This window comes from Anthonomus grandis, chromosome 13 (assembly GCF_022605725.1).
Source record: "Anthonomus grandis grandis chromosome 13, icAntGran1.3, whole genome shotgun sequence".
Taxonomy (NCBI): Eukaryota; Metazoa; Arthropoda; class Insecta; order Coleoptera; family Curculionidae; genus Anthonomus; species Anthonomus grandis.
In genome coordinates this window covers 1,005,056-1,030,671 of record NC_065558.1, presented here as the reverse complement: position 1 = coordinate 1,030,671, position 25,616 = coordinate 1,005,056, and the positions used below count along the sequence as shown (strand labels likewise).

The following is a 25,616-nucleotide window of genomic DNA, read 5'->3' as shown; positions in this document are numbered from 1 at the left end:
TTTTTAGATATCTGGAATAACTACTCTTAATTACCTACCTCCTGGTCATTGGGTCTGTTTAAAAGTCTGTAATGAGCGTTTATTTAATCTTAAACAATTTTGTATACATTCCAGGTACTTAAAGATCCTATTTCTATGCATTTCAGGCATATAGAGTAATTTTGTATGACTTCCAGGCATTTGAGGTCTTACGTATTCCTTTTTTTGCATGTGCCAGTTATATAGAGTAACTTTTTTATATCCCCAGACGTGACAAGTCGTTTTATTGTTCCTATAATTTTCAATATTTCCCCGATTCAATGGCAAAAGCATCATATTATTATAAAAATGTAAATACGTTCATTATTCTCCTAGTTTTTGTACTAATTTATTAGTATTCTTTAGTTAAAGTTGATTCGTAGGGTACTACTTACGGTTGGTTTATTATTTTTATCTATAGTGTCTAGTTTTTAAGTAGTTCATCCTGTTTGAGGGCCTCATTTTGGCCCCAATTTAGGTTATATTATTGTGAATCCCTGTAGTTTTAATTTTCTAGAATTTGTATATTTTCGTGCTTTGACTGTCAGTATTCTCTTAAAATTATTGGTCTCTTTCGGCCAAAAAAATGAAGATAATTCTAAATATTTCGAAACTGTTTCATCGGACTTTGTGACATTTCATTCAGTTTTAATTGTTTAGTCAGTTTTTACCTTGGAAACAACTAAACGACAGTCAAGGCGAGTTAGGTTAGTGTTTTTGACGTTGACAATAAAAGTGGGTTCCCGAATTTCGTTACAATATTATTAAAAATTTTACTATTGTGACCTATTTGGACCAACTGGAGACGAGAGCCACAATTCTATAGCGATCTTCGTAATCTCACATGCTGCAATCCTAACATTGTACAGGATGTTGGCACTCGAGATGTTAATGTTTCAGATCACTTACTTGTTTATGTTTATATGAATCTAATTAATGCCGAAACACCCAATACTTCATATTTGTTTAGATCCCTAAACCGTATTGACTATGCTCAGTTTCAGGTTGACATCGAAAGTGTATATTTGAATTCCATTTATCTGATTAACAACATTGATTTACAAGTAGATTTTTTAACGTATTACAGTATTAAGAATTTTTGATACTCATGCACCGTTAAGAATAAAAAATAGTCGTATAATCCCTGGATAACCGATAACATCAGATTGATAAGAAATCTTCGTAATCAAGCACTTAATCGCTTTAAGCGTACTAAGGATCCTGTCCATTGGAATTACTACAAAAATCTAAGAATCTTACAACAAGTGCTATGAGAGCTGAAAAAAAAGCATATCTTAATCACAAGTTTAAGAATTGTAGTTTCAAGGAGAAATGGGCTGAGCTTAAAAAATTAAATGTTCTTAAAAATAAAACAATTCCAGATCTCCAGAAAAAATTATTCTTAATATAAAGTCTAAAGCTTTTGGTGTAGATAAATTGAATATAACACTTCCCTCTATTTGCTGTCCTTTTATAACACACATCATAAATAGCGATATCGAAAACTCATACATTCCCAAAAACTGGAAAATAGCTAACGTTTTGCAGCCAGAGGCAGTTAATAATCTTACTGAAGTAAGTCAACTTAGATAAATATCAATTTTGCCAACTTTTTCAAAAATGTTGGAAAAATCTATGGAAACTCAGATGATGAACTATGTTAACAAATTTAATATTATTCCTTCCAAACAGTCGGGATTTAGACCCCGATATAGTTGTTCGACGGCACTGTGTGATATAGTGGACGATATTGTCACTTCTCAAGATTCTGGAAAGGCAACTGTTTTGATACTATTAGATTATTCCAAGGCATTTGATATGATGGATCATAATATCTTGATTGCTTGTCTTCTTTAATTAATTCATTTTTGTCAGACAGAAAACAACTAGTTTGCATAGGAGGAAAAAAAATCATAATTTTAAAGTGTCAAATAAGGAGTACCTCAGCGTAGTAGTAGCCCACTTCTATATAGCATATATTCCTTTAACCTTGCAAATTCCTTAAAAGATTGTAAATATCATCTCTATGCAGACGATACTCAAGTTTATTCGCCTTTTATACCTAGTTTAGCTGCAATATCAACAGAACAAATAAATAATGACTTAGGGGAATTACTGAAATATTCACAAGACCATTTACTGAAAATAAATCCTGACAAATCGACAGCCATTCTATTCTGCAATGAAACTTATAAAAACCACTTACAGAATAGTATGAAACTTAAATTAGGCGACAATATAATAGAATTTAAGGACTCAGTTAAAAATCTAGGCTTAATATTGGATTATAAATTAAAATTTAAAGAACATGTTACTTTTTGTTTAAAAAAGCATATTCGATGTTCAAACTAATTTATTCAGATAGATATTATTTGTCGTAAAAAACTAAGGCTATGCTTTGTGAAACACTCGTTTTATCATTTTTCAACTTTGCTGATCACGTATATGGACCTTTTTTGGACAGCCTGGACATAAAAACGGTTCAAAAAGTGCAAAATTACTGTCTGAATAAGCTGATGTAGCTTTTTATTCCGAATAGTTTTATTATGTATCATTTTATTTATTTGTAAGCATGTATATTTGGGAATAAATAAACCATAATTATTATTATTAATATATATGGGTGGCCGAACTCTTGGATATCCTAATATCTCCTACTTTAAGGAAACTTATACTCACCATCACTTTTTCTCTTCCAGACAGTTCACCGATGTCCACGCGAAACTTCCCTCCTTCGTTCTGGAACAGTCAGCACTACGGGGGAGCGGGGGGCGGAGGGCACCACGGCACCTCCGCCACCGACCTTTACTCCGACCACTACCATCCGGGAGATGCGTGGTACCAGTACAGTCAGCACCATCGAGCGGTCCACGACTACCATCACCACAATATGGCGGCCCAGTACGGCGGTCTGTTGCTTCCCGGATCCAGGTTACACATGAGCTCGCACGCTCCTTGTAAGGCGATGGACTGGCAACATCCCTCGATCGAATCGGCGTATTCGTCGTATCCTACCATGTCGGGTAAGTGTTTATTTATTTATTTATTTAATTAATAACTCATCGGGTTATAGCATCTTTTTTACAAGAAAAAATAAGAGTAATGTATGATTATTAAAAGAGACATGCAGTACTTTAAACTCATATTATAATAATAAAAATTCAGAGATTGGAGGGACAGAAAGTCAATGATCTTAAATTATGTTTATTTTTAAAAACGATGACACGTGTTTCGCCCTAAGGCATCGTCAGATCTAAAAGAAAGAAGGCAACCCTAGTATAAAAACAACAATGCATGGACACAAATTAGAATATTGAGATATGACTTACTGGTAAAACTATTAGATTAACACCACAAACTAAGTGTCGAACTCGAAATATGACTTGGTCGAGAAATAAACTTACGTGCTATCCAGGTCGTGATAAATATTGTTAAAAATTAAATGCGGTTCAAAGGTAAAAACATCATTCACGCAAGACCGTACAGGACTCCTTTTTGCCCTTGTGATCTCCATCTTCTCTAATAAGTCAAGCTTCTGTCCCTTGGGGCACTCATGAAGGATTTTTACATTTTCCGGGAGGGAAGGAAAGTGTTTTGAGAACAATAAATGACTTGCAAAAGCCGATTTCGTCTCGGTGATTTCGGTATCTTTGTGTTTATTATATTCTCTTAAGTGTTCCTGCACTCTCGTTTTTATTTTCCTACATTATGCACTGATAAAATAGATACTTTATTTGAATTGAATATGAATTTCTATAAGAACTTCGCGGCTTTGGATAGGTCCAAGTGAATATTCTCTTAAAAAAATGTCAGTATTTTCTTCACAAAGGAACTCAAGATTACCTTAGATAAGAGAAATAATACCTTTATATGAAAATATTCTCTTAAAAAATTGACTGGCAAATTCTTAAATTAAGACCAACGTACTAGTAGCAAGGCCTAAATTCCTGTTCTTCATTTATCTAAAGAATTGATACTTTTACGTCAAGATAAAAGATTCTTAAACTGATTTATATTGTCTCTTCACCCAAGAACTTTTTTTCTTGGGGTAAGAATAGTTCTTTTGGCCTAAAGCCAGGAGGTTCTTAAGCAGTTTGGTTAATTTTCTGGAATTGGGCGACGCACTTGTGATCTTACTTGAGTTAAATAAGGTTTTTGATTAAAGAGCGTAATTATTTTAGCTCATGAGTATATTCCATTGAAAAAAGCTTATATTTTAAAATTCTTACACCCATCGATTTTGTTTTAGTTTAAAGTTCTCACATAAAATTTTGTATACAGGGTGCTCCGAAGATAGCTATTTCAGAATTAAATTATTTTTTGTTAATAAAACACCCTGTATGTGTTACATTTTTAGATTGCAAATTCCTAAAGATAATGTTGTGTAAAATCCAAAAAGATAGCAACATAAAGAATGTTGAAAAAAAATAAGGTGGTTTTGAAATACCTCTTATTTGACCTCTCTGTATGAAAATGGGCAAAAGTTTCATTTAATTAATATTAAATTTATCCATTACCTCTAGAGAGCACAGCATATTAGATATTAAATGTTAAATAAATTAGGTAAATTGTTTTATTGAACAGGTAATTTATTTAATGATATTTCAAACGAAACAAAAACTTAATAAACAACTTAATAATTTTACTTTGCTTCTTATGTCCACAGCCTCAATAAACAGTAAATAATGTTGCACTTATTATTACACAAATGACATATAACATAAAAAAACATTAAGTATTAATATTATACAGGGTTTATTACTGTTGATGGTAGATTAGACGTTTGCGAAGAACAAAAAATAGATTTTTTTTTAGAAAATTTGGCAACATGGATTAAAGGTAGTGATCTAACAATTAAAAATATTATTTTAGGCAATGCAACGTTGCCGATTTACTAAAAAGTACCATTAACTTTGTTATTTTAAATAATGGTTTACTATTTTATTTATTATTTTTATTTTTTTTTAATTATAAGATTCTATACATAATTTTAAGAAATTTAAGGTTCCTCATTTGAACAATTGATTGACGACAATCGAAAAATGACAGTTTTTCGACTATGGAAGGTTGTAGAGTAAGTACTATTTACCATAATAATAAAATAATTTTCACATTTCTACCTTAACTTTTTAAGATCTATTATTTTGCAAAATACAACAAAGTTATATTCTCTAGGCCTATTATTTTACAAAAACTTTAAACCTGTTACCTGTAATTTTTTTTTTAATTTGACTAAAAATGTATAGATTTTAATTAGATCATAAAATAGATGTTAAAAAGTTAATAGAAATAGTTGATAGAAATGTTGTAAACATTTCATTCTATGGTGAATCGAATTAGCCATATAACTACTCAAAGTCGGAAAAGTGGCGTTTTTAAACTGTTTAGAATTATAAAACCCTTTAACGAAAATAGGTATGTTATATTTTCATTGAAGAGTTTCTATACCTCATTTTTTTTTGCGATTTTGTTTAGAATCTTAAAATAAAGTAATAAATAGGGTGTTTTATTTGAAATAACAAAGCCGATGGTACTTTTTAGTGTAAGCGGCAACGCTGCACCGAAAAAAAAAACATTTTTAATCGTTAGATTGCAAACTATAACCCAATTTGCTAATTTTCAAAAAAAAATCTATTTTACAGTCTATATATGGGTCATTCTCATTTAAAGTCGTCAAACCAATAGTGAAAATCGTTCATTACAAACTATTTAATATTATGCAAAAAAACAAACAAATCATTTTCTAATCATGTTTTATAACACAATTTGGCAAAAGCAGTGCAAATTTTTTTTTATTTTACCCATTTTTGAGTGATTCTGCTTACTGAACTTTGTCAGGTTCGTCACTATTTCTTAAAAGTCAGAAAATTAGCCTTAGACCCAGGTTAAGAATTCTTTTTAAAACATTAATTATTGCAAGAAGCCGATGGGTAATTTATTTTTTTTTAGTTTATATTTTTCTATAAAAAGCAATACCATATTTTATGTGTTTTTCTAAATAGTGACGAACCTGACACTGATGTAACAAACCTGACAATGATGCTAAAAATTGATAGAAAACAAACACATTTAAATAATAATTGTTTTTTTTTTATTAAATGGCTCCAATTACAAAAACGTTTAACCAAAAATGTAAATTCTAAATTTAACCAAACATAACAAAATAAACTCTAAATTTTAAGTAACTCATAACAAATAATAAAATACTTAGGTTAAATTAGTTGATGCCTTCCCCATTTTCAAGCCAAAACGGCGTTTTAAACTGTAAAATTCGTTTAGTTGCATTAGTAGGTGCTTCAATAGAACCCACTATATCTTCAAATTTATACCAGATCTTGTCTTCCTTGATTGGCCAAATGTATTTATTGACTCCTACAGAATGCAGAACTTTAACTTCACAGGATTCATCGTTATTTGTATCAGTAACAACGCCCGGATATATCACATTGTTATATTTAACAAGCAGCCATTGATCAATTTTTACATTTTCAAAGGTCACAGGTAAAAATTGTTGTTGTTGAAGCTGTTGTTGAGGAGTGGTATCTTCTGGGTTATCGTCTGAATCTACAGTTTCACAGTCTTGATAATACATCCGTTGCAATGAATGACAATCACATGTTGTAGGCAATTTCTTGCAAAAACACGATAATTCGCGTCCATATAAATCGGACTCAGAATCTTTCAAAATAATTTGACCTACTTTCATAATGCCTTTAGTCATTTTGTAACGATTATTTATTTCTTTTTTGGAATCAAAGTTAATGACATCTTCTAAATCGATCCAATAAAGTTTCACATTTACTTTTCCTTGAAGAATCCTAAATAACGCTTCTGCATCTGGAATGTCATTCCCTTTACAGACAAGTCCATCAGCTACTCTTTTGACTGCAGCCCCAACACCATCCGGAGCACCCTTACCATGCGAAGCCTCTGAAAAGTTCCATGAAGCATTTGAAAATCCATAATCTCTAAAATATGTATTCAAATAAAAAAAATTGTCCTTGTTGCGGTATTGTGATGTTGGGCCATCACTAAAGAAGTTAACAGTTTGCACACCATTTTGTTTTAGTTCTTCTAAAACAGGACGTAAGTGGGCCCAAATAGCAGGAGGGTCATGCCGAGTACAGGAAGAAATGGTACATATACTTTCAGGAGGTTTATTGTCATAGTAAACTACAACGGTATGGAGACTGGCCTGGTTGTGTGAGGAACCGAAATGCATTGCCTGTATTTCTGAACTCATTTTGCATGAGTAATTTTCAGAAAAATCTATATGTACAGCAGCCTCTTCATAAGTTAGTTCAGAAATACATTTTTGCCTTTGACTGGCTTGATGATTTTTTTTAAAGACATGCCAACAGAACATTGTTTTTAGTTCTGCATTAAAATTTGTGCATAGGTTCTTTAGCATTCCAGATTCACGGATAAGCTTTGTTTTATTAACAAAAAATGTTTTGCCTGATTTGCTCCTTTCCTCTTTTTCAAGTTTCCAAAAGTTCCAATTAACTAATTTATTTGGATCTTTAATATCCGCGAGTATTATAGCGGCCTGATCTTGGCATTTTGGGCAGATATTTTTCATGCAATCTTTTGATTTTACATCACACGTAACCAGCTTACATACGTTTTCGATGTTGCGTTCTGTGCATATTTTTTCTTTTACCAAAGTATCCAGTTTATGCTGTATATTGGAATGTTTTTTGCACAAGCAAGAATCTCTATCGGAAAGTTTTGGTTTCACAACCCAACAAGGTCTATGCCTGCAAAATGTCGCAAAACTAATTTTACTACAAGGAAACTCTTTGCAAAACTTTTCATAAAGATTTTTAAGGGTTTCCTTTAGCAATCTTTTCTGATATTTGATCTTGCCTCGTGTTACTGTTTGTTTTTTTCCCGGTGTTAACGTAGTTATGTCATCTCTATTAAAAAAGTCTCGTATTTTTTTATGAAGTGGATGTAAAGTAAGTCGACATCTTCCTTTCCCTTTTGACATTGTAGTTGAAGAATGACATTGGAGTACCTTTTTAGTTCTTGTTAAAAATTTATATTTTTTGACAATGGTTCCACTAGTGGCTCTAGAAATAATTTGCTTTTCTTTTTCGTTGTTTGTTTTTGAGTAATTGTCTTTTATTTGTGCAACTAGTGCATTATGAAAAACTAGAGTTTTTTTTTACAGTTTCAGGAACATTATATCCTTTGGTATCTTGGATGGCTTTACTGTAAGGACTAGCTGTTTCACTTTTCTGACTCCCTGCCACAACATTCTTTTTCTGGTATCGCTGGCAACGTTTCTTATACTTCCGTAAAGACTGCTTTGTTTTTTCCAAGTCCTTTTCCAAACGCTTGATTTTCCTGTATGCAGCAGTTCTGTCCTTGCGAAGTCTCTTTCTTCCGGAATACTACGTTCATACGAAGGTTCATTTACTATTCCAACATCTTCCATAGGAATATGATCGGGCAGGGGTATCGGACTTCCCGGTGGAGTATTTTGCTGAAGAAATTGGTCCTGTTCACGTTCATGTTTTTTTATCTGCCGACTTTTCTGTTGGTACAATCTCCATTTTTTTCTTTGGTAACGCTGCTCCCTATCGGAAAGTTCTTCTATAGACTTTTTGGACTTCTTTGCCCTCTTTCGGCTTTTTTCCAAATATTCTTGTCTTTTTTCGGGGTTTTCTTTCAGTTTTTCTCTATAACGCCTTGCACGTTCAGCCGGTGTTAACGGCATTGCTGAAAATAATGTCTACTTTACTACTTTTAACGTCAGGTTCGTCTCGAACTTGTCAGCTGCGTTACGAAAGAATAGTAAGACCGTGACGAACCTGACATTTTATTAAAAATAAGACTATTTGACTATGACCGGCGACCGGTATTTTATTGTAAACATAACCTAACTTTTAGTTTGCTTTGGTTAACAAAATACAATAATTAGTTTTAAGAAAATATAAAGAAATTTAAAGTTATTTGCGTGACGTAACTGACAAGCAATAAACATACTCACCTTAAAGTCACAAGAAAACACTTTTTTAAACACAGTATTTAACTAAAAAAACACTTTCTTTACACTGCGTAGCGACACTATGGTTTCATTTAGCAAGCAGGTGGTTAACTGGAAATAGTAAATTGGTCCATATAAGAATTTTACGCTTTCTTAATAGTAGTGACGAACCTGACATATTTTTTAGAGACAATACTTTGAAAGAATTTAATAAATACGAAAAGCAAAGACGTGTTTCCTATAGGCGAAAAGTTAAAAATTAAATCAATATTTTTTAGTTATCTAAGTAAAGCCTAAGTAAAAAACAATTCCTTAACGAAAAATCATGATAGTATGAAAGCAACTAAGAAAGAGACCGTGACGAACCTTGACATTTTGTAAATTAGAATATAATTCTAAATAAATACAAAACAAGTAATAAATTCTTATCTACAAAACAAACTCTAAATTCGTATAACAGGATCTCCTATATATCGGGAATTGAATTATTGATTGATTAATGAATTTTAACCGAAATTATAGAAAAACTGTGGATATCAAAATATTTAGAAATTTTCCTACGCATTATTTTGCTACTATCGCTCAATCGAATCTCCCGTGGGACTTCCTATTTAAAATTAACATAACATAATATATTCTAAGAAAGATCAGTCATGATTTTAGGTACATCAGATTGTTCAGTAAATACATTTAGGTACATTCATTTTTATTATAATTTTTTGTTCCTTTTGGAAAATTATAGCGTATTTATTCTAATACCTTTTAGATGTCGTTTTAAGACGCTACAGTACCTACTAAAAAAAATAACATAATATTATTATGTTAATAAATATTATTTTGTATTCTAGGGGAGATCAGTCATAATTTTAAGTACATCATATTTTTAAGCAAACATATTCAGGTACATTAATTTTTATTATAATTTTTTGTTCTTTTCTGAAAATTATAGAGTTCTTAATTAATAGAGGATTTATTCCAATTTACCTATTAAATATACATTTTAGGACGCTGCAGTACCTACTTAAAAAAAAAAAAAAATATTTTCTGTGTAATAAAAAAAAAGCCAGCCATACCTTTTACTTAATCGTGGAAATGAAAATGCCACCGTTCCCAAAACTATGAGTATTATAAATATTTTTATCTTGAAAGGAGTCTAAGTATTTGATAAAAAGGTGGTCCCCTATAATTTTACTAACCTCCCAAGCTTGTACATGATTAGAGAACCCCACAGTATTTAGTTTTTCTAGTATAAAAAATATTTGCTTATTTTCAGTTAATATTATATTTTTAATTTGAGCAAATTTACATTCAGCACACATTATTCAATTTCAAAATAACAATTTTAAATTCACAATATTCACATACTATCCACTAATACTAAACTAAACTAATGGCTGATGGCGACACCGGCCGGCGGAGGATCAGGTGGATGCACCCCACGCGCTAATGATGGATCTCATTGGTTCGCTGAGAATTAAGTTTGTTGAGAAACAAAGGTCTTACTTCAAGACCCGAGGACTTCAAAATTTTCAGCTGATTTTTTATGCAAGCACGCAGATCTTGTATTTAGTTTTAATGCTCTTCTCTTATATTTGGAGGCTATTCTTAAGAAACTCCATCTTTCACCGAAGTTTAAATAGATGAAGAGAATGGTCGACTAATGACAAGATCAACGATTTTCTTTTTGCAAGCTCAATGATTCTAGTTCAAGTAAATTACACTGGTTAGAAAAGAATATCTATCAAGTTCAACAAAACTCTTGGTTGAAGGGGGCCACTTTTTTCTGTGTGGCATTACAGTCGCCGCAGTTAAGGGAGTAGACTCCCGATTGGGATAAAAGTTCTCTTTTATCTTTAATGTTTACGAGATTATTAAATAATGTGTTTGAAGTTTTGAATGATATCTGTAAATTATAATTACAAATATCATTCAATTAATAACAAAATAAATAAATATTTTCAGGTTTAGTGTCTCTATTGGTGCCACTCGAAGGTATATTAATGAAATATTCCCCGTGTATGATGTCTTAGGACGATAAGTAAATCGCGCAGGGGTGTAATTACACGTCTAAAACAGTGGCGTGATCATTTATCGTGGAATAAAAAAGGGCGTGCGTGCACCCCCATGTATTTATTTTAATAATTACTCTCTGTAAATGTGACATGAATTGAATTAATTTAAACTGGATATTTAAGGTTTTTAATAGTAACGCGAACAGGGTGTAAAAAAATTATATACTTAAATAACGACGTTTAAATTAGCTCGTTTGCTTAACTTTTTTGAAGCAGACTTATATCCAAAAGAAAAACAAAACATCAATATTGCTTAATTTTGACCCAAGAGGCTCTAATTAATTTAATTAATTAAAAAAAGACAAAGATGATTGCTAATAGACACATCTCTGTAAGTGCTGTCACTAGAAAGTGACATACGTCAAAAACGACTGACGTGTTCAATTTTCCTAAAACAAAAATCCCTCCCACATTATACTTGCATGCTATTGGCTCATAACTACTTTAATTATTAATATTAAAAAAAAAACTAAATAAGGAGTTTCGTGGTTACCGGCCGTATAATTTACGCTATAACTTATCTACTTCCTGGGGGGGAGAAATGAGGGACGCCCGCTTTCGGAAAACTCTTATCAAGGGAATTGTCAACCCTCACCCCCCTTCCCGGCCCGAAAATAAAGGGAGGAATTTCTTTGACACGCCCCCCCTCCCCCTCCGCCTAGGAGAAACGTTTCGGCATGGCCCTTTATGGGTTTTATGTACCGTAAGATAAAACGCAGATTTGCATTTAATTATATATACAGGGTGTTCGAAAATTAGACGGAAATATTTCAATGGGTGATTTCTTGTAAAAAAATATAAGAAAAAAATTCTATAAACATGGGTCCGGAAATGCATAGTTTTCAAGATTAAAAAAAAAAATTTACTCGATTTTTTTGAAATTTGGCAGTATTACTTGTTTTAGTAAGAGGCTAATTTAGCCCTAATTAGATTAAAATTATAAGGTCCAGTGGCATCATCTTGGCAAATATTATTGGCAAAAAAATGTAGGCCACTGCCTTTTGTTCAACTTTAATATTTGTTGTTTGATTAAGCATTTAAAAATACACCTTTTTTGCCTCTTGCATTTTCTTCGTATCTCACTTCGTTTTCGACAAAAAAAAATAAATACCGTTTTATTGCATGCCACTGGACAAAATTGGTTTATTAATTTTTGTCTTGGAAAACAAAAAATCATTTCTGCATGGAGGTTTGACATTGACAAGTAGTGTCAGTTCTCTTAGAAAAATAATTAATATTAATAAAAAATTAAATCAAATATCACCCTGTATCTTGAAAACTGTGCATTTCCGGACCCATGTTTATAGAAACTTTTTCTCATATTTTTTTACAAGTAATCACCCATTGAAATATCTCCGTCTAATTTTCGAACACCCTGTATACAAGGTGAACGAAAAATTGAGGAAAAACATTTTAAACAATTTCTTATTCTTCTACTACAAAAAAAAAATAAATAAAATGCCAGGAAAGATTTTTTTTTTAATTTTCTTATATCTTCGCACCTTTTCTTTCATTGTCTTCTTCTTTTTTTAAGTATTAAATTATTGAATTTTTATTTTACAAGTGAAAAAAACTACCTAACTGTTATTTTTGTTTTTATTATTATTAACTTTAACCTTCAAAGATTATTTGGACGATTTCTCTCTCGTCCTGAAGTGATTGCTTTACCATTAAATGACATTTAGGAAAGGAATTTTTTCTTCGATCTATAGGCCTCCAAGGGGAGATTTTTGTCATGGTTTTTATTACTTTGACGATATATATATAATTTATAATTCTCGGCGAGATTACAATATAAATCATTTTTCATATAATGTTTTATTAGGTTGCTTTCCTGCATATAATTTTGTCCAGGTATTAAACGAACCTACTCGTAAAACAAACTTTACTTGATGTACTTTATTTTAACCGGCCTAAAAATATCATACGTTCTTATACTCTAAATGCTGACTTAATTTCCGATCAGCTAGTAATACTTTGTGACATCAGGATTAAGGTTGACAGTAAACAAAACAAGATCTAACTGCAATCTTAGGTTTTTTAACGATTGATTTTCTGGCTGATCTGTGAGAGATGATAAATTAGGATAATATTTCTAGTTTAATTAAAAAATTGAGTTTTTGTCTAGGAACATTTGTTCATTATTTGACACACATGATTAACTACATTAAGGATTTCTAAACCTTATTCTCCATCGATTATCGAAAACTTTATTCTTTATACAAGTCAGCAATAAAGCGTTATCAAAATTTAAAAAGTCTAAGAGTGTATCCGATTGGCTATTCTACAACCAACTACGTAATTTGGTAGTGGGGATGATTAGTAATTAACAACGTAAAGCAATAATTACCCTTAGTCTCAAAAAAGTTCTTCAAACCAGTCTGTGCCTGTAACCCTTTAAAACATTGACAGAATTAATTATTGTTTTTCATCAGTTTATTGTCCTTTGAACAGCTGCTCAGAAACGGTTGAATATTTTCTCATTAATAAATTTAGTTCCGATGGTGGTTATTTTCCTGATATTTGGAAAACTTCTTCTTTGGACTTTAGACTTATATTAATTATTTTGTATTTATGGCGAAAAACCAGTTAATAATAATTGATAACATAAATAATGTTGGTGTAATTTTCGATGACTTAAGATTTTAAATGCATATCATTGGTGTAATTTTGTGGTCAAACCATTGTACGCTAATTAGAAGTATTTTTAACTACAAAGAAGAAAAAATTATACGAGTCTTTAGTATTTATGAACTGGTGCAACATTCTCTATATCCCATGTTTATAGTTAAAACCAATCTGCATCGTTTGCAGAAGGTTCAAAATCAGTGCTATAGATTTATTTTACTTCAGAAAATAAGACAGTCTTTGAACATTTTTCTTCAAAGATGATATACAGGGTGATTCAAAATTGAGTGAAAAAAAGATTTCAAGGGCGTATTTACCAGCCAAAAATAAGAACTTTTTTTCATATAAAAATATGTTCTAACTGGCTTCGTTTTTTAGATACAGTGTAAAATAAAATCAGTTTTTTATCAATTATTCAAAATCCTTTTACCCGATTTAAAAAAAATTTGGTAGGCCTATTTGTCATCATAAAGGCCCTCATTTGGTGGGAATAAAATAAATGTATTAATTCTAGTGGCGTTTCAGGGGGCTACTTACTTGATATTTATAGGTAAAATTATGGTACGCCACCGCTTATTTAACAATTTAATTTTTTTTTAGATTAAGCGGTCAATAATGTAACTTTCTTGCCTCTAGACTCGTATCTACCTTTGTACCCTTACTCGTATCTACCTTTGTTTTCAGGAAAAAAATCAAAATCTGTGCCTGGCCCTATTAAAACAAATAATAAATTCGCGTCGATTATTGAAATTCATTTAATTTAATCTTTTCAAAATTTAAGTTAGCCTAAGTAACAGATATATACAAAAGCAGATTTTTGTAACAAAAAAAAAATTCTTTATCAAGAAACTGAGATATTTAGGTAAAATTGCTTAATAGAGCAGCAGGAGTTGCATTTGAATTGCATTTGTTGTTGTTTACCTAAAAAACTTAATTTTTTCCAAAAAATTATCAGTTTTTGAAAAAAAAATTGTTAAAAGCATTTTTATTGTCTATGATATGGCCAATAATTTTGTTGCCTATAGTTTTTTTGATCAAACCTACCGTTACAAAGATACTTAAGAAAAACCTGCTTGTCGGCCTAAGATGAGGTGCAACTAAAATGTCAACCTACAAACTCCAAGATATCTTAAAAACTATTAATTTCTCAGAGAAAATGGTTAGAATTATTTTTGTAGGTTATGATCTGGTAAACAATATTGATTTTTATAGTTGTTTTGATTAAACCTAGCTTTATGTTTACATTGTGTATCTAGAAAACGAAACAAGTTAGGACATACGTTTTTATGAAAAAAACTTCTTATTTTTGGCTGGTAAACACGCCCTTGAAATCTTTGCACTCAATTTTGAATCACTTTGTATATAAAACCAGGTCCGCAATATGTAATACTATCTTCTTAAAATCACTAGATTATGTTGACTTAAAGTTGTACAATTAACCTAAACGTGATTCGGTATTTTTAAGATTAGCTCCAGGCTTCCAGCATACATTGAAACGAAAAACATACTCAAATAATGTTCTATCAGTCAATGTCAACAACGTCATTTCTGTCAATTTTTGCCAAGCAAGATGGCCGACATACGATTCTGATTTCCACCGTAGAAGCTTCATGCATGTGGGCCGCATGAAGATGTGCAAAAGGGGGGGACCCGGCCCCCCAGTGCTCCGGTGGGTTGGGTACGTTTCTCGCCATTGGTCAGCGAGTCGCGGTCAAACGAGTTATCGATCAAAATGTTGATGATGTAGAAGGTTCATGAGGATGATGCTAACTAACGCCTGAGTTTCGTCTTTTTTGTTTCTTTAATATAAGCGGTGGTGCGTGGAACTACATTTATTTCTTTTTTTTTTTTTTAATATTCTTCGTGGTTTATTGGCATTTAGGAGGAGAAGAATAAAAAGCAAAAAGTTCAAAAATTCGTCCAGGCATTTGACTTTCTTTAAAAAAAAAAACATTTGAAAAAAAGAACAGAAATGGAGGAGGAAAAGCTTCGGGAGATAAAGAAAAATTAAAAGATTCTTCCAGGCATTTGACTTTGAAGAAAAACCTTTTCATAAGCAAATCAGCATCCAGAAATATTTTTAATGTGTTTTCCGTGCCGAATGATGATGGTGTCATCTGCAAACATAGTCAAAGCAAGGTCATTAACATAAAGAAGAAACAATAACGGCCCCAGTACAGAACCTTGGGGAACCCCTGTAGAGTAATCAACACCAAAATTAACTTTGGACCCTTTGGAAGTCGTAACGTAACGCTTTTTTAACGTAACGTAAAGAACTATTCAAAAAATGTCCTCTAGCACATAAAATACTATTAGTCAAACTAAACCTAAAATCCTACAAGATAATATAATAACATACGTTTTTTAAAATGATCTTATACATTGAATGCAAAAAAACAGAAAGAAAAACAATATTCCATATTTTCGTGAATAACTCTTAAAAGGTATTTTCTCCATCAATCCGAGTAATAAAAGTTAAAATTAATTAGGGTTTTAAGTAAAATTTTAGACTTAGTCAAAAAAATTTCAGAAAATCTTTAAATGTGACTACAATACCGACTACGTCAAATGTGACTTTTTAACTAAATGTGACTTTTACCTTTAGTACCTAAATGCGACTTTATATTTACATATAACTGTTATATATACTTTACAAACAAGTGGCAAATTAGTTCAGCTTATGTGATTGCCCTTTTTATGTTGATGTAATTTTTAGATATCTTTATATTGGCCAATAAACCTTTTCCTATTTTTTTAATCAGAGCCTATCCAACACCATAGACAAATAATTTCCTCTCCTTCTAAGATTATGCCAAATAATTTTATAATAACTACTTGACAATAACGTGATGGATTGTTTCTTATAGTGCTACTGGTCTGTAGAGGAAGACTGAAAAATAAGCAGTTTTGACTTTTAAATTTAATTTTTTTAGTTTTAATATTTAAAAAAAAATTATAATAAAGCATCTCTATTTTTATTTGCCCTTCTTCTTTTTTCGTTTTCTTCTTCTTAGATAATATAGAATTACGTCAAATAACTGAAGAGCATAAAAAATTAACTCGAACAAAATTTTAATTATTTAAAATGTTTGGAAGTAGGCATAAAAATTGGCTTGAAATGCTTGAAAGACATAAAAAATGACGTCAATTCTTCAGAATACAATGAGAAAATTATGGATCAGACGCCTGAAAGAAACAAAAAATTACCTCAAATACGAGGAAGGTATAAACGATCACGTCAAATGCCTAAATAAAATTAAATAAGAAAATTATTAGTCAAATGCCTGGAAGAGTTGAAAAATGACGTGTATGATCTGGAAACTTTTAAACCACATACAACATTTCCAAAGAATTTAATTTTGAATCCATAGCAATTTGTTTCATTAAGATATTTTGACTAGTTTTTGAGAAAAACGACTTTAAAGGGCAAAAAATCGGTCAAAGAGACCTCAGGGTCTATTACGTGGTTTAACTCTGGATAACTTGGAAAATTTTGAGTGGAGACTTACAGACCTAAAACGACATTTCCAGACAATTTACTTTTTAATCCAGGGCAGTTTGTTTCATTAAAATATTCTAAGTGGTTTTTGAGAAAATCGAGTTTAAATTGTAAAAAGTCGATTTACGAGACCTCAAGGCCTAGCACTTGGTTGAACTCTGCATAACCTAGAAACTTTTGGATCAAGACTTTTGGACCCAAAACATTATCTTTAAAGAATTTTATTCTGAATCCATAGCAATTTGTTTCATTAAGATATTTTGACTAGTTTTTGAGAAAAATTATTTTAAAAGGCAAAAAATCGGTCTGAGAGACCCCAGGGACCATTACGTGGTTTAACTCTGGATAACCTAAAAACTTTTGGGTCTAGACTTTTGGTCCCCGAACAACATTTCCAGAGAATTTAATTCTGAATCTATAGCAATTTGTTTCATTAAGATATTTTGTATAGTTTTTGAGAAAAATGACTTTAAAAGGCAAAAAATCGGTCTGAGAGACCACAGGGTCCATTACGCGGTTTAACTCTGGATAACTTGGAAAATTTTGAGTGGAGACTTACAGACCTAAAACAATAATATCCAGACAATTTAATTTTAAATGCAGGGCAATTTGTTTCATTAAAATATTTTCAGTGGTTTTTGAGAAAATCGAGTTTAAATTGTAAAAAGTAGATTTACGAGACCTCAAGGCCTAGCACTTGGTTGAACTCTGCATAACCTAGAAACTTTGGGGTCGAGACTTTTGGATCCTAAACATTCTTTTTAAAGAATTTTATTTTGAATCCATAGCAATTTGTTTCATTAAGATATTTTGACTAGTTTTTGAGAAAAATGACTTTAAAGGGCAAAAAATCGGTCTAAAAGACCTCAGCGTCCGTTACGTGGTTTAACTCTGGATAACTTGGGAATTTTAGAGTGGAGACTTATAGATCCAAAACAACATTTCCAGACAACTTAATTTTAAATCCAGGGCAATTTATTTTATTAAAATATTTGTTTTTGAGAAAATCGAGTTTAGATTGTAAAAAGTCGATTTACGAGACCCCAGGGGCTATTACTTGGTTAAACTCTGGATAACCTGTAAATTTTTGGGTTGATACTTTTGAACCCTAAACAATATTTCCAGATAATTTAATTCTAAATCTAGGGAAATTTGTTTCATTAAGATCTTTTGAGTAGTTTTCGAGAAAATTAAGTTTAAATGGCAAAAAGTCGGTTTGAGGCACTTTGGGGTTTAACTTTGGATAACTTGGCAACTTTTGGTTTGACATTTTTGAACCGAAAACAATATTTCTAGAGAATTTAATTCTGAATCCAGAGCAATTTGTTTCATTAACATATTTTATGCAGTTTATGAGAAAATCGAGTTTAAATGTTAAAAAGTCGGTTTAAAAGACCTCAGGGTGCACTACTTTGTTTAAGTCTGGAAGAACGTCAATTACCTATATTTAAATTGGAAAATTATTGATCAACTGCCTGGAAGACAAAAATAAATTCAAGTGCCTGGAAGAGAGACAAAATTACGTCAAATGCCTGGAATAAAATAATAAATATCTTGTATATATAAAAACTGACTTCGAATAAAATTAAAAATTATTTCAAATGGCAGGCAGACATACAAAATTACGTGAAATGCCTTTAATAAAAAGACAGAAATTATTTCAAATATCTAGAAGGCTCTAAAAATTACGTCAGTTGCCTCAATTACAAATGAACAATTATAAATCAAATGCCTAGAAGAGATCAAGGATGACGTCAAAAGTCTGGAATAAGAAGACAAAAGTTTGAAATTCAAATTAAGATGTTTGCATCAACTACTTGAAAAAGACCAAAAAATGACGCCAAAAATTAAAAAAAATCAAATGCGTGAAATAAAATAATTAAATTATTTAAAATTCATGAGAAGCTTGAAAAATTACGTCAAATATCTGAAATAAGAATGGAAAAATAATGGATCAAATGCCTAAAAATTAAATGAAGAAATTGAGAGAGACAAAAACGTACGTCAAATGCATGTAATATAGTGAGAAAATTATGAATTAAATATTTGGAAGAAATAAAGATTTACATTAAGTGAGTGGAAGGTATTAAAAAATTACGTAAATTGCCTGAAATAAATTGTGGATTATTATTGATAGGAAATAAATACATAGATAACAAATGGGAAATTACATTGATTGACTGGAAGGTATAAAAAAATTGCGTCAAATGGCTGAATTAAAATGAGAAAATCCTAGAATGACAAAAAAAGATCCCTCCGTATGTTACGCCACTGGTAATTTTTTTAAAAATTGCCTTCATCAGTAATTGACAATTCACTATAATAACCTGCATGCGAATTGTAATTAAATATCAGTTGGTAGCTTAAAAGTTATGATAAACAAACAAATAATTATTCTTAACTTTAACACCCTGTATCTTTGTTATTAAACATTTCTGAGAAGAAATTTATAATAAAAGTCTATTTCTTTTTAAATTCTCTATCACGTATTGAAATTAATGACTTTTAAAGTGGAACACCTTGTATATATATTTGGAAAATATAAAAAATTACATTAAGTGGCTGAAAGATGTAAAAAATTACGTAAAATGCCTGTAATAAAATAATAATTATTTAAAATAACTGAAAGATAAAATAAATAAATAAATAAATGTGAAAAAAATGACAATGTCAATTGCTTGGAATATAATGAGAAATAATAAGACCATTTGACCCAACAAAATCCAAATTCTTGGAATAAATTTAACATTAAATACCTCGATTAAAATTAAAAATTAATTTAAAATTCTATAATTTTCCGCAGGCAATTCGTTGTGAATTTTCAAGCAATTTCCAATATTGACTTTGTTAGACTCACACCACTTCTTAATATAAACAAACAATATCAAAAATTAAAACTTTGTAATTAATATAAATATACAATATCTGTGGTAACTGTGTCCTTTAGATTTATTGCATTTGCCACAACATTGTTGCATTATCCGCAAACTGAACAAAAATACAACTAAATAACTACTAATTTGTTTCAGGTTTGGAAGCGCAGGTCCAAGACTCCTCAAAGGACCTCTACTGGTTCTGAGCCCGGTTGCTAGCGTCATCCCTCGCAACGTGAACTGTGTATAGTTAATTTTTAAGTGCAACAAGTGATTTTTTGTATATAAAAAGTACTCTAACTCTAACGTGACGTTAATTTATAAAAAAACTCATTTTCGCTGAACGAAGAAACAAACCCGACTTATTACTACTACATTGATTGGTCTCGAAACGTTTATTTTGAATAAATGTTCCTTATGTTATATATATATTTTTCTTTCTGTCAGATATTATCGATCATTTAAAACAATGACTGAAAGTCTGATTGTAAGTATTAAAGTTATGAATTACTTATTGATAATTGAGGTTTTATTTTTTTTGCCCTAAGGTGAATAGACGAGGGAATGAATTTGTTTAATCAGGTAAGTCTATTATCAATGTACAATTTGAGTTTAAAAATACTAAAATGTGTCAATTTAGGAAATATTGAGAGATTTGAAAAGAAATTCTTTCAAAAAGTTGAGAGTTTTCTTGTGTATTTTGGGATGCAAAATTTCAGTACCAACTTCAGGAATTAAAAGTAATTTTCCAGATTATCCCAGCAGTTTGAAAAAAAATAATTATGTACAGGGTCTTTCCCCATATACTGACCCCGGAAAATGGCGAAAAAAGTGTTTAGGTGAAAGTACTCATTTAAAAAAAAAGAAGAACGCATGGAGAATTAAATCTCTTAAGTGATTTAAGTGACGTTCAAATTAAACAATATTTGTACGCCTATAGTCTTTGTGACTTGTATCACATAAAACTTTATTTTCCCGCACGAGTTCAATTAAGAGTTATTTTTTACAAAAACAATTGCCACTCTGCAGAGAAAACTGTGCACACTCCACAACTGACAGAGGCCAGACAGAGTACTCTGTTACTATGTCGCGCAGGCCTCGCCTCTGCTACGCCCAATATGCGGCGTTTAATTTAATTGCGTGTGTTCATAGAGAAATGAATATTATATACATACATATTTTTAATTACTCTATGCATGTGTTACAAAATCCTCTGCTGCCCTAGGCTTGTGCTGTGCTCTGCTGCGTGCTGCCCTACGTTCAATATGCGGCCAGCCTTACAATCGAAAAAATGTTCGCTTTTGGTCAAGAACAAACCCCCGAATAACAAGGGAAATTAAGTTTCAAGGCCGGCAATCTCTACATGTATGGTGTGGAATTTTAAATGACCAGGTCATAGGACCTATTTTTTATAACGGCAACTTGACGGGAGAGAGATACCTAGAGATGCTTACTTATCAAATTAAAGTTAAACTTGAAGATCTACCCTTAAGGCAATACGAGCAAATAGTTTGGCATCAAGATGCAGCCCCACCGCATAATGTGTTTCCTGTTTTGAGATTTTTAAATGAAAGATATAACATGTGGATTGGACGAACTGGGCCAATTCGTTGGCCACCAAACAGTCCAGACCTGACACCTCTTGATTCATTTCTGTGGGGTTACCTGCAAAATAAAGTTTACGAACAGAGAACTGAAAATGTCGAGGAGCTCCGCAGAAAAATTATTACCGCGATAGATGATATCAATCAAAATCATAGACGATTTATAAGGAATACAATACACAAAATTGAGCAGGATTATATAAACTGTATTGATAATGGTGGTGAATAATTACATCTAAATTAAAGTTTAACAATTGTTAAAATAATGTATCCTTGTCAACAAAAAGATGCTAAATATCACCTTAGTAATAATAAATCTTCTGTTTTTATTGTTTCTTCTCAATTCATTTATCTTAAAAAAAAAAACGCCAAACAATAACAATGCAGCGCATACCGAGATCTTCAATATATTATTTTTTTAAAGTTTGGAGCCCGATATTTCCGAAACGGTTTAATAAAACATAGTTAAACTATATATATTTGAAATCAGAAAATTCGGCTCTTTTTACCTATGAAGTCATATACAGGGTGTTCCATAAGAAAAAACTGATCATCTGTCAAAATTTGACGTTTCTAAACGAAAATTTGACATCAGATTCAAAAATTTAAAGTAAAACCCCAAAAGTCGCATTACCCCTGTAGGGGGGGAGTCAATATATGGGGAAAGACCTTGTACCTCTTTCAGGAGGTTAAATAAAAATCAAATTTTCCCATGATTTTTTAAAGTTCCATTAAGTTATTTATCAATTTCTTTAACTGCCTGTAAATATGCCCTAATTTATGTCTTATTTGCATCAAAGACAAATTTGAAAAATTAATTCCACTGCCTGGAAAAAGACGAAAATCAATACATGTCTTCCAGGCAATTGAATATCGAATAAAAAGTCAATGTCTGGAAAAATGCTGTTTTACTACCAGGCAGTTGAATACAACTTTAAAGAGACATTTAAAGAAGATAAAAATAAGAAACTAAGTTGTTTTTTATCAACTGATTGGAAAAATGTCTTTCATTTTGTTCCACTTACAGGTAGTTGTCACCTGGATTTAAATTAAAAAAAAAATATTCACTTGCCTATAATAAGACATAATTGAAGATATTTCTGCCAGGCAATTGATTACAAAATAAATAGCCAGTTCATCGTAATCATTTATTTAATGTGTACTTTCAATAATTCTTGAAAAACCAATACTTTTCTAGTTAATAAACTGCGGCCATAACTCAGGTAATTATTAACCGATTGTATCAAATCCAAAAATCTCATCCACTCTTCTCTAAGAGACCAACATACAAAATTGACGAAAAACAAATAAAAACACAAACTCTCAAACACGAGAGACTTTAGCTGTTGAGGCTGAGAGTGTTTTGCAGACGACTGATACAAGAAATAAGAACATCTTACGCGCTAAAATAATAAACTTTTTAAATTCTAGATGTGGCTCGAACAGCTTAAACAATAACATCAATAAAAAGCACCTAAATTCGCTAAAAAATAAAATAAAGAGTAACGATTTGATATTGTCAAAAGCAGACAAGGGTAATTGCTTAGTCATGCTAAACAAGACTGACTATATTCAAAAGATATTGGATTTTCTGGACTCGGAGGATTTCATTACAGTTAATAGAGACCCCACCAATTTGTATTTTACGAAAGTTAAGCAAACATTGGACAGATTAACTCTCGATTTCTTTAACACTAAAAAAGAAAAACTGTATCCTATGAATCCTAGAACTCCGATCCTTTATGGACTCCCCAAAATCCATAAGACCAATTTTCCCATAAGACCAGTGGTTTCCTTTGTTAACTCCCCATTTCTTTCCTCTTGGTTGAATAATGTTCTCAGGGAGGTGACCAACTTTAAAAGTGTTTATTCGACTAAGAATTCTGTTGATCTAACCAACAGTTTGAAAAATCTTATTATCCCTCATGGTTCTAAACTTATTTCCTTAGATGTAAAAAATCTTTTTCCCAGCATCCCTCTCAAAGATTGTTTAAAGTTAGTGAGAACTCTCCTATTAAAAACATCTCTTAGTCGTATAGTCATTGAGGGTCTTTTGGACTTACTCGATATAGTGATCAACCCAAATTTTTTCCAGTTTGACAATAACATTTTCAGGCAGGTCTCAGGTTTGGCTATGGGTTCTTGCCTTCCCCCTCTGCTAAGCGAGATTTTCATGAGTCATCTAGAAAGAGAAATAGTTGAGGGTAGGTTTAGAGATTACCTCACGATATATAAGAGGTATGTGGATGACATTTTTATAATCTGGAATGGCAGGGATGAAGACCTACCAAATTTTCTTAGTTTCGTAAATTCCTTACACCCTAACATTTCATTCACAATCGAAGAAGAAAAAGATGGTTGTGTATATGATTGTTTTATGTAAGTTTTTAGTTTTGTTTAAGTAGTATTTTTATTTTAGGCCTGATGATGCTCTAACTAGAGCGAAACACGTGTAGCCCATTTGATTACATGTTGTGAGACCGTGACTTTGTGTTTTTATTTGTTTTTCGTCGATTGTATCAAAATTTAGACTAAAATTAAATTTTCTTAATTCTCAAGCAAAAAGGTACTTACAATAATTTTTGTAAAATAAGTACTTTTTTAATTAATAAAGTTCCAATTTTGAAACTTAAAATTTCTTCCAGGCAATTGAGTAACGAATAAAAACCCAGTAAACACACTGACGGTGAATGACGTCAACTTAACGTCATTTTTACGTCGCTATTATGTCGAAAAGTTCAATAAAGAATCAAATAAAACATCAATTTTTCTTATAATAAAGACACATTTTACAGGGACGCTTGAATACCAGAAATATTGCGACAGCTGAACGTTCAGACAAGCGGGGCTTCCGTTTCCACCCATCATGATTTACTGGGGGGGCACATGTGGCTTTAGATCTTCTGTTTTTCAATAATGCTAATTATTAAACCAGTTATAGAGAAAGTCGTTAAGTAAAACATGTTTTGTTAGCTAGAAAAACACCCTTTGGGTCTTATTATTCAATATTGAAATTTCTCAAAATTTTTTTTTCAAACAAATTTCTCATAACGATTACTATCCTAATCTAAAGAAAATATTATACTCTTTAAAGTTTTCGCATCCATTTAATGCTACATTTACTGGTGGACAGAGTGAAGGATCTGAATACTATAAAATAAAACCATTTTTAATCCCAAGTTAAAATGTCTAATATCTTTAAATTTGAAAGTGAGTAAAATAATAGAGAAACAATTCATCTGATTCCCATACGAGCAATAAATCATAAGAAATATTAAATGTTCTATACTTTTCTTAACCACTGTATATACGCCCTTTTTGATTCAAAATAAAATCAACAGCAACTGAGGTATCAGGCAAAATGTCCATGTTGACGATTTGGATGAGAACTCACTTCATTCATATGCAATCCAAAATATCTTGAAATCTCTTAATATCACATCAAAGTTGTATAATATTTTTTTAAAGAAAATTTTATTGTCTTTAACTTTGATAATGCGACAAATTGTCATAAAATCAACAGCAACTAAGATATCAGGCAAAATGTCTACGTTGACGTTTCCTAAAGACTTTTAAAAAGTATTTGTGGTATTGTACACCCATTAACACTTTTTCCACCCATATGGTAAACACTTGCGGAAGTTGCTATATATTATTCGAACACCAGGGCGTCACGTAACAATATCAATCAAAAATTCGGCCTATAGGAAGTCGCTTTGAAGTGCCCTCCAGAGGGAAAATGATAAATGAGCGACTCGATTAAGGGCTTCGTAAGGCCCTAATAAGATCCTCATGTGACCTAATTACGTCTTTAGGGCGAGGAACGATATATCTTTTAACACCTTTAAATGCACGTGGGTGCTCGCTTAAGGGTCGAAATAAGATTTTAATTATTTAAGGAATTAAAAGGACGTTTTTGCTGTTCAA

The 25,616-nt window shown here is 31.3% G+C and overlaps 1 protein-coding gene across 2 annotated transcripts in view; it reads left to right on the top strand.

The window, feature by feature from the left end:
• The window catches only part of LOC126744311 (protein vestigial), an 80,087-nt gene extending 59,481 nt beyond the window's left edge, over positions 1 to 20,606 (top strand). For both annotated transcript variants that reach the window (XM_050451701.1, XM_050451702.1), the window contains exons 4-5: positions 2,718 to 3,041; positions 20,242 to 20,606. In XM_050451701.1, coding sequence (XP_050307658.1) covers positions 2,718 to 3,041; positions 20,242 to 20,291 — 374 coding nt within the window. In that variant the 3' untranslated portion in view covers positions 20,292 to 20,606. The remainder of the gene's footprint in view (positions 1 to 2,717; positions 3,042 to 20,241) is intronic.
• The last annotated feature ends 5,010 nt before the right edge of the window (positions 20,607 to 25,616 follow it).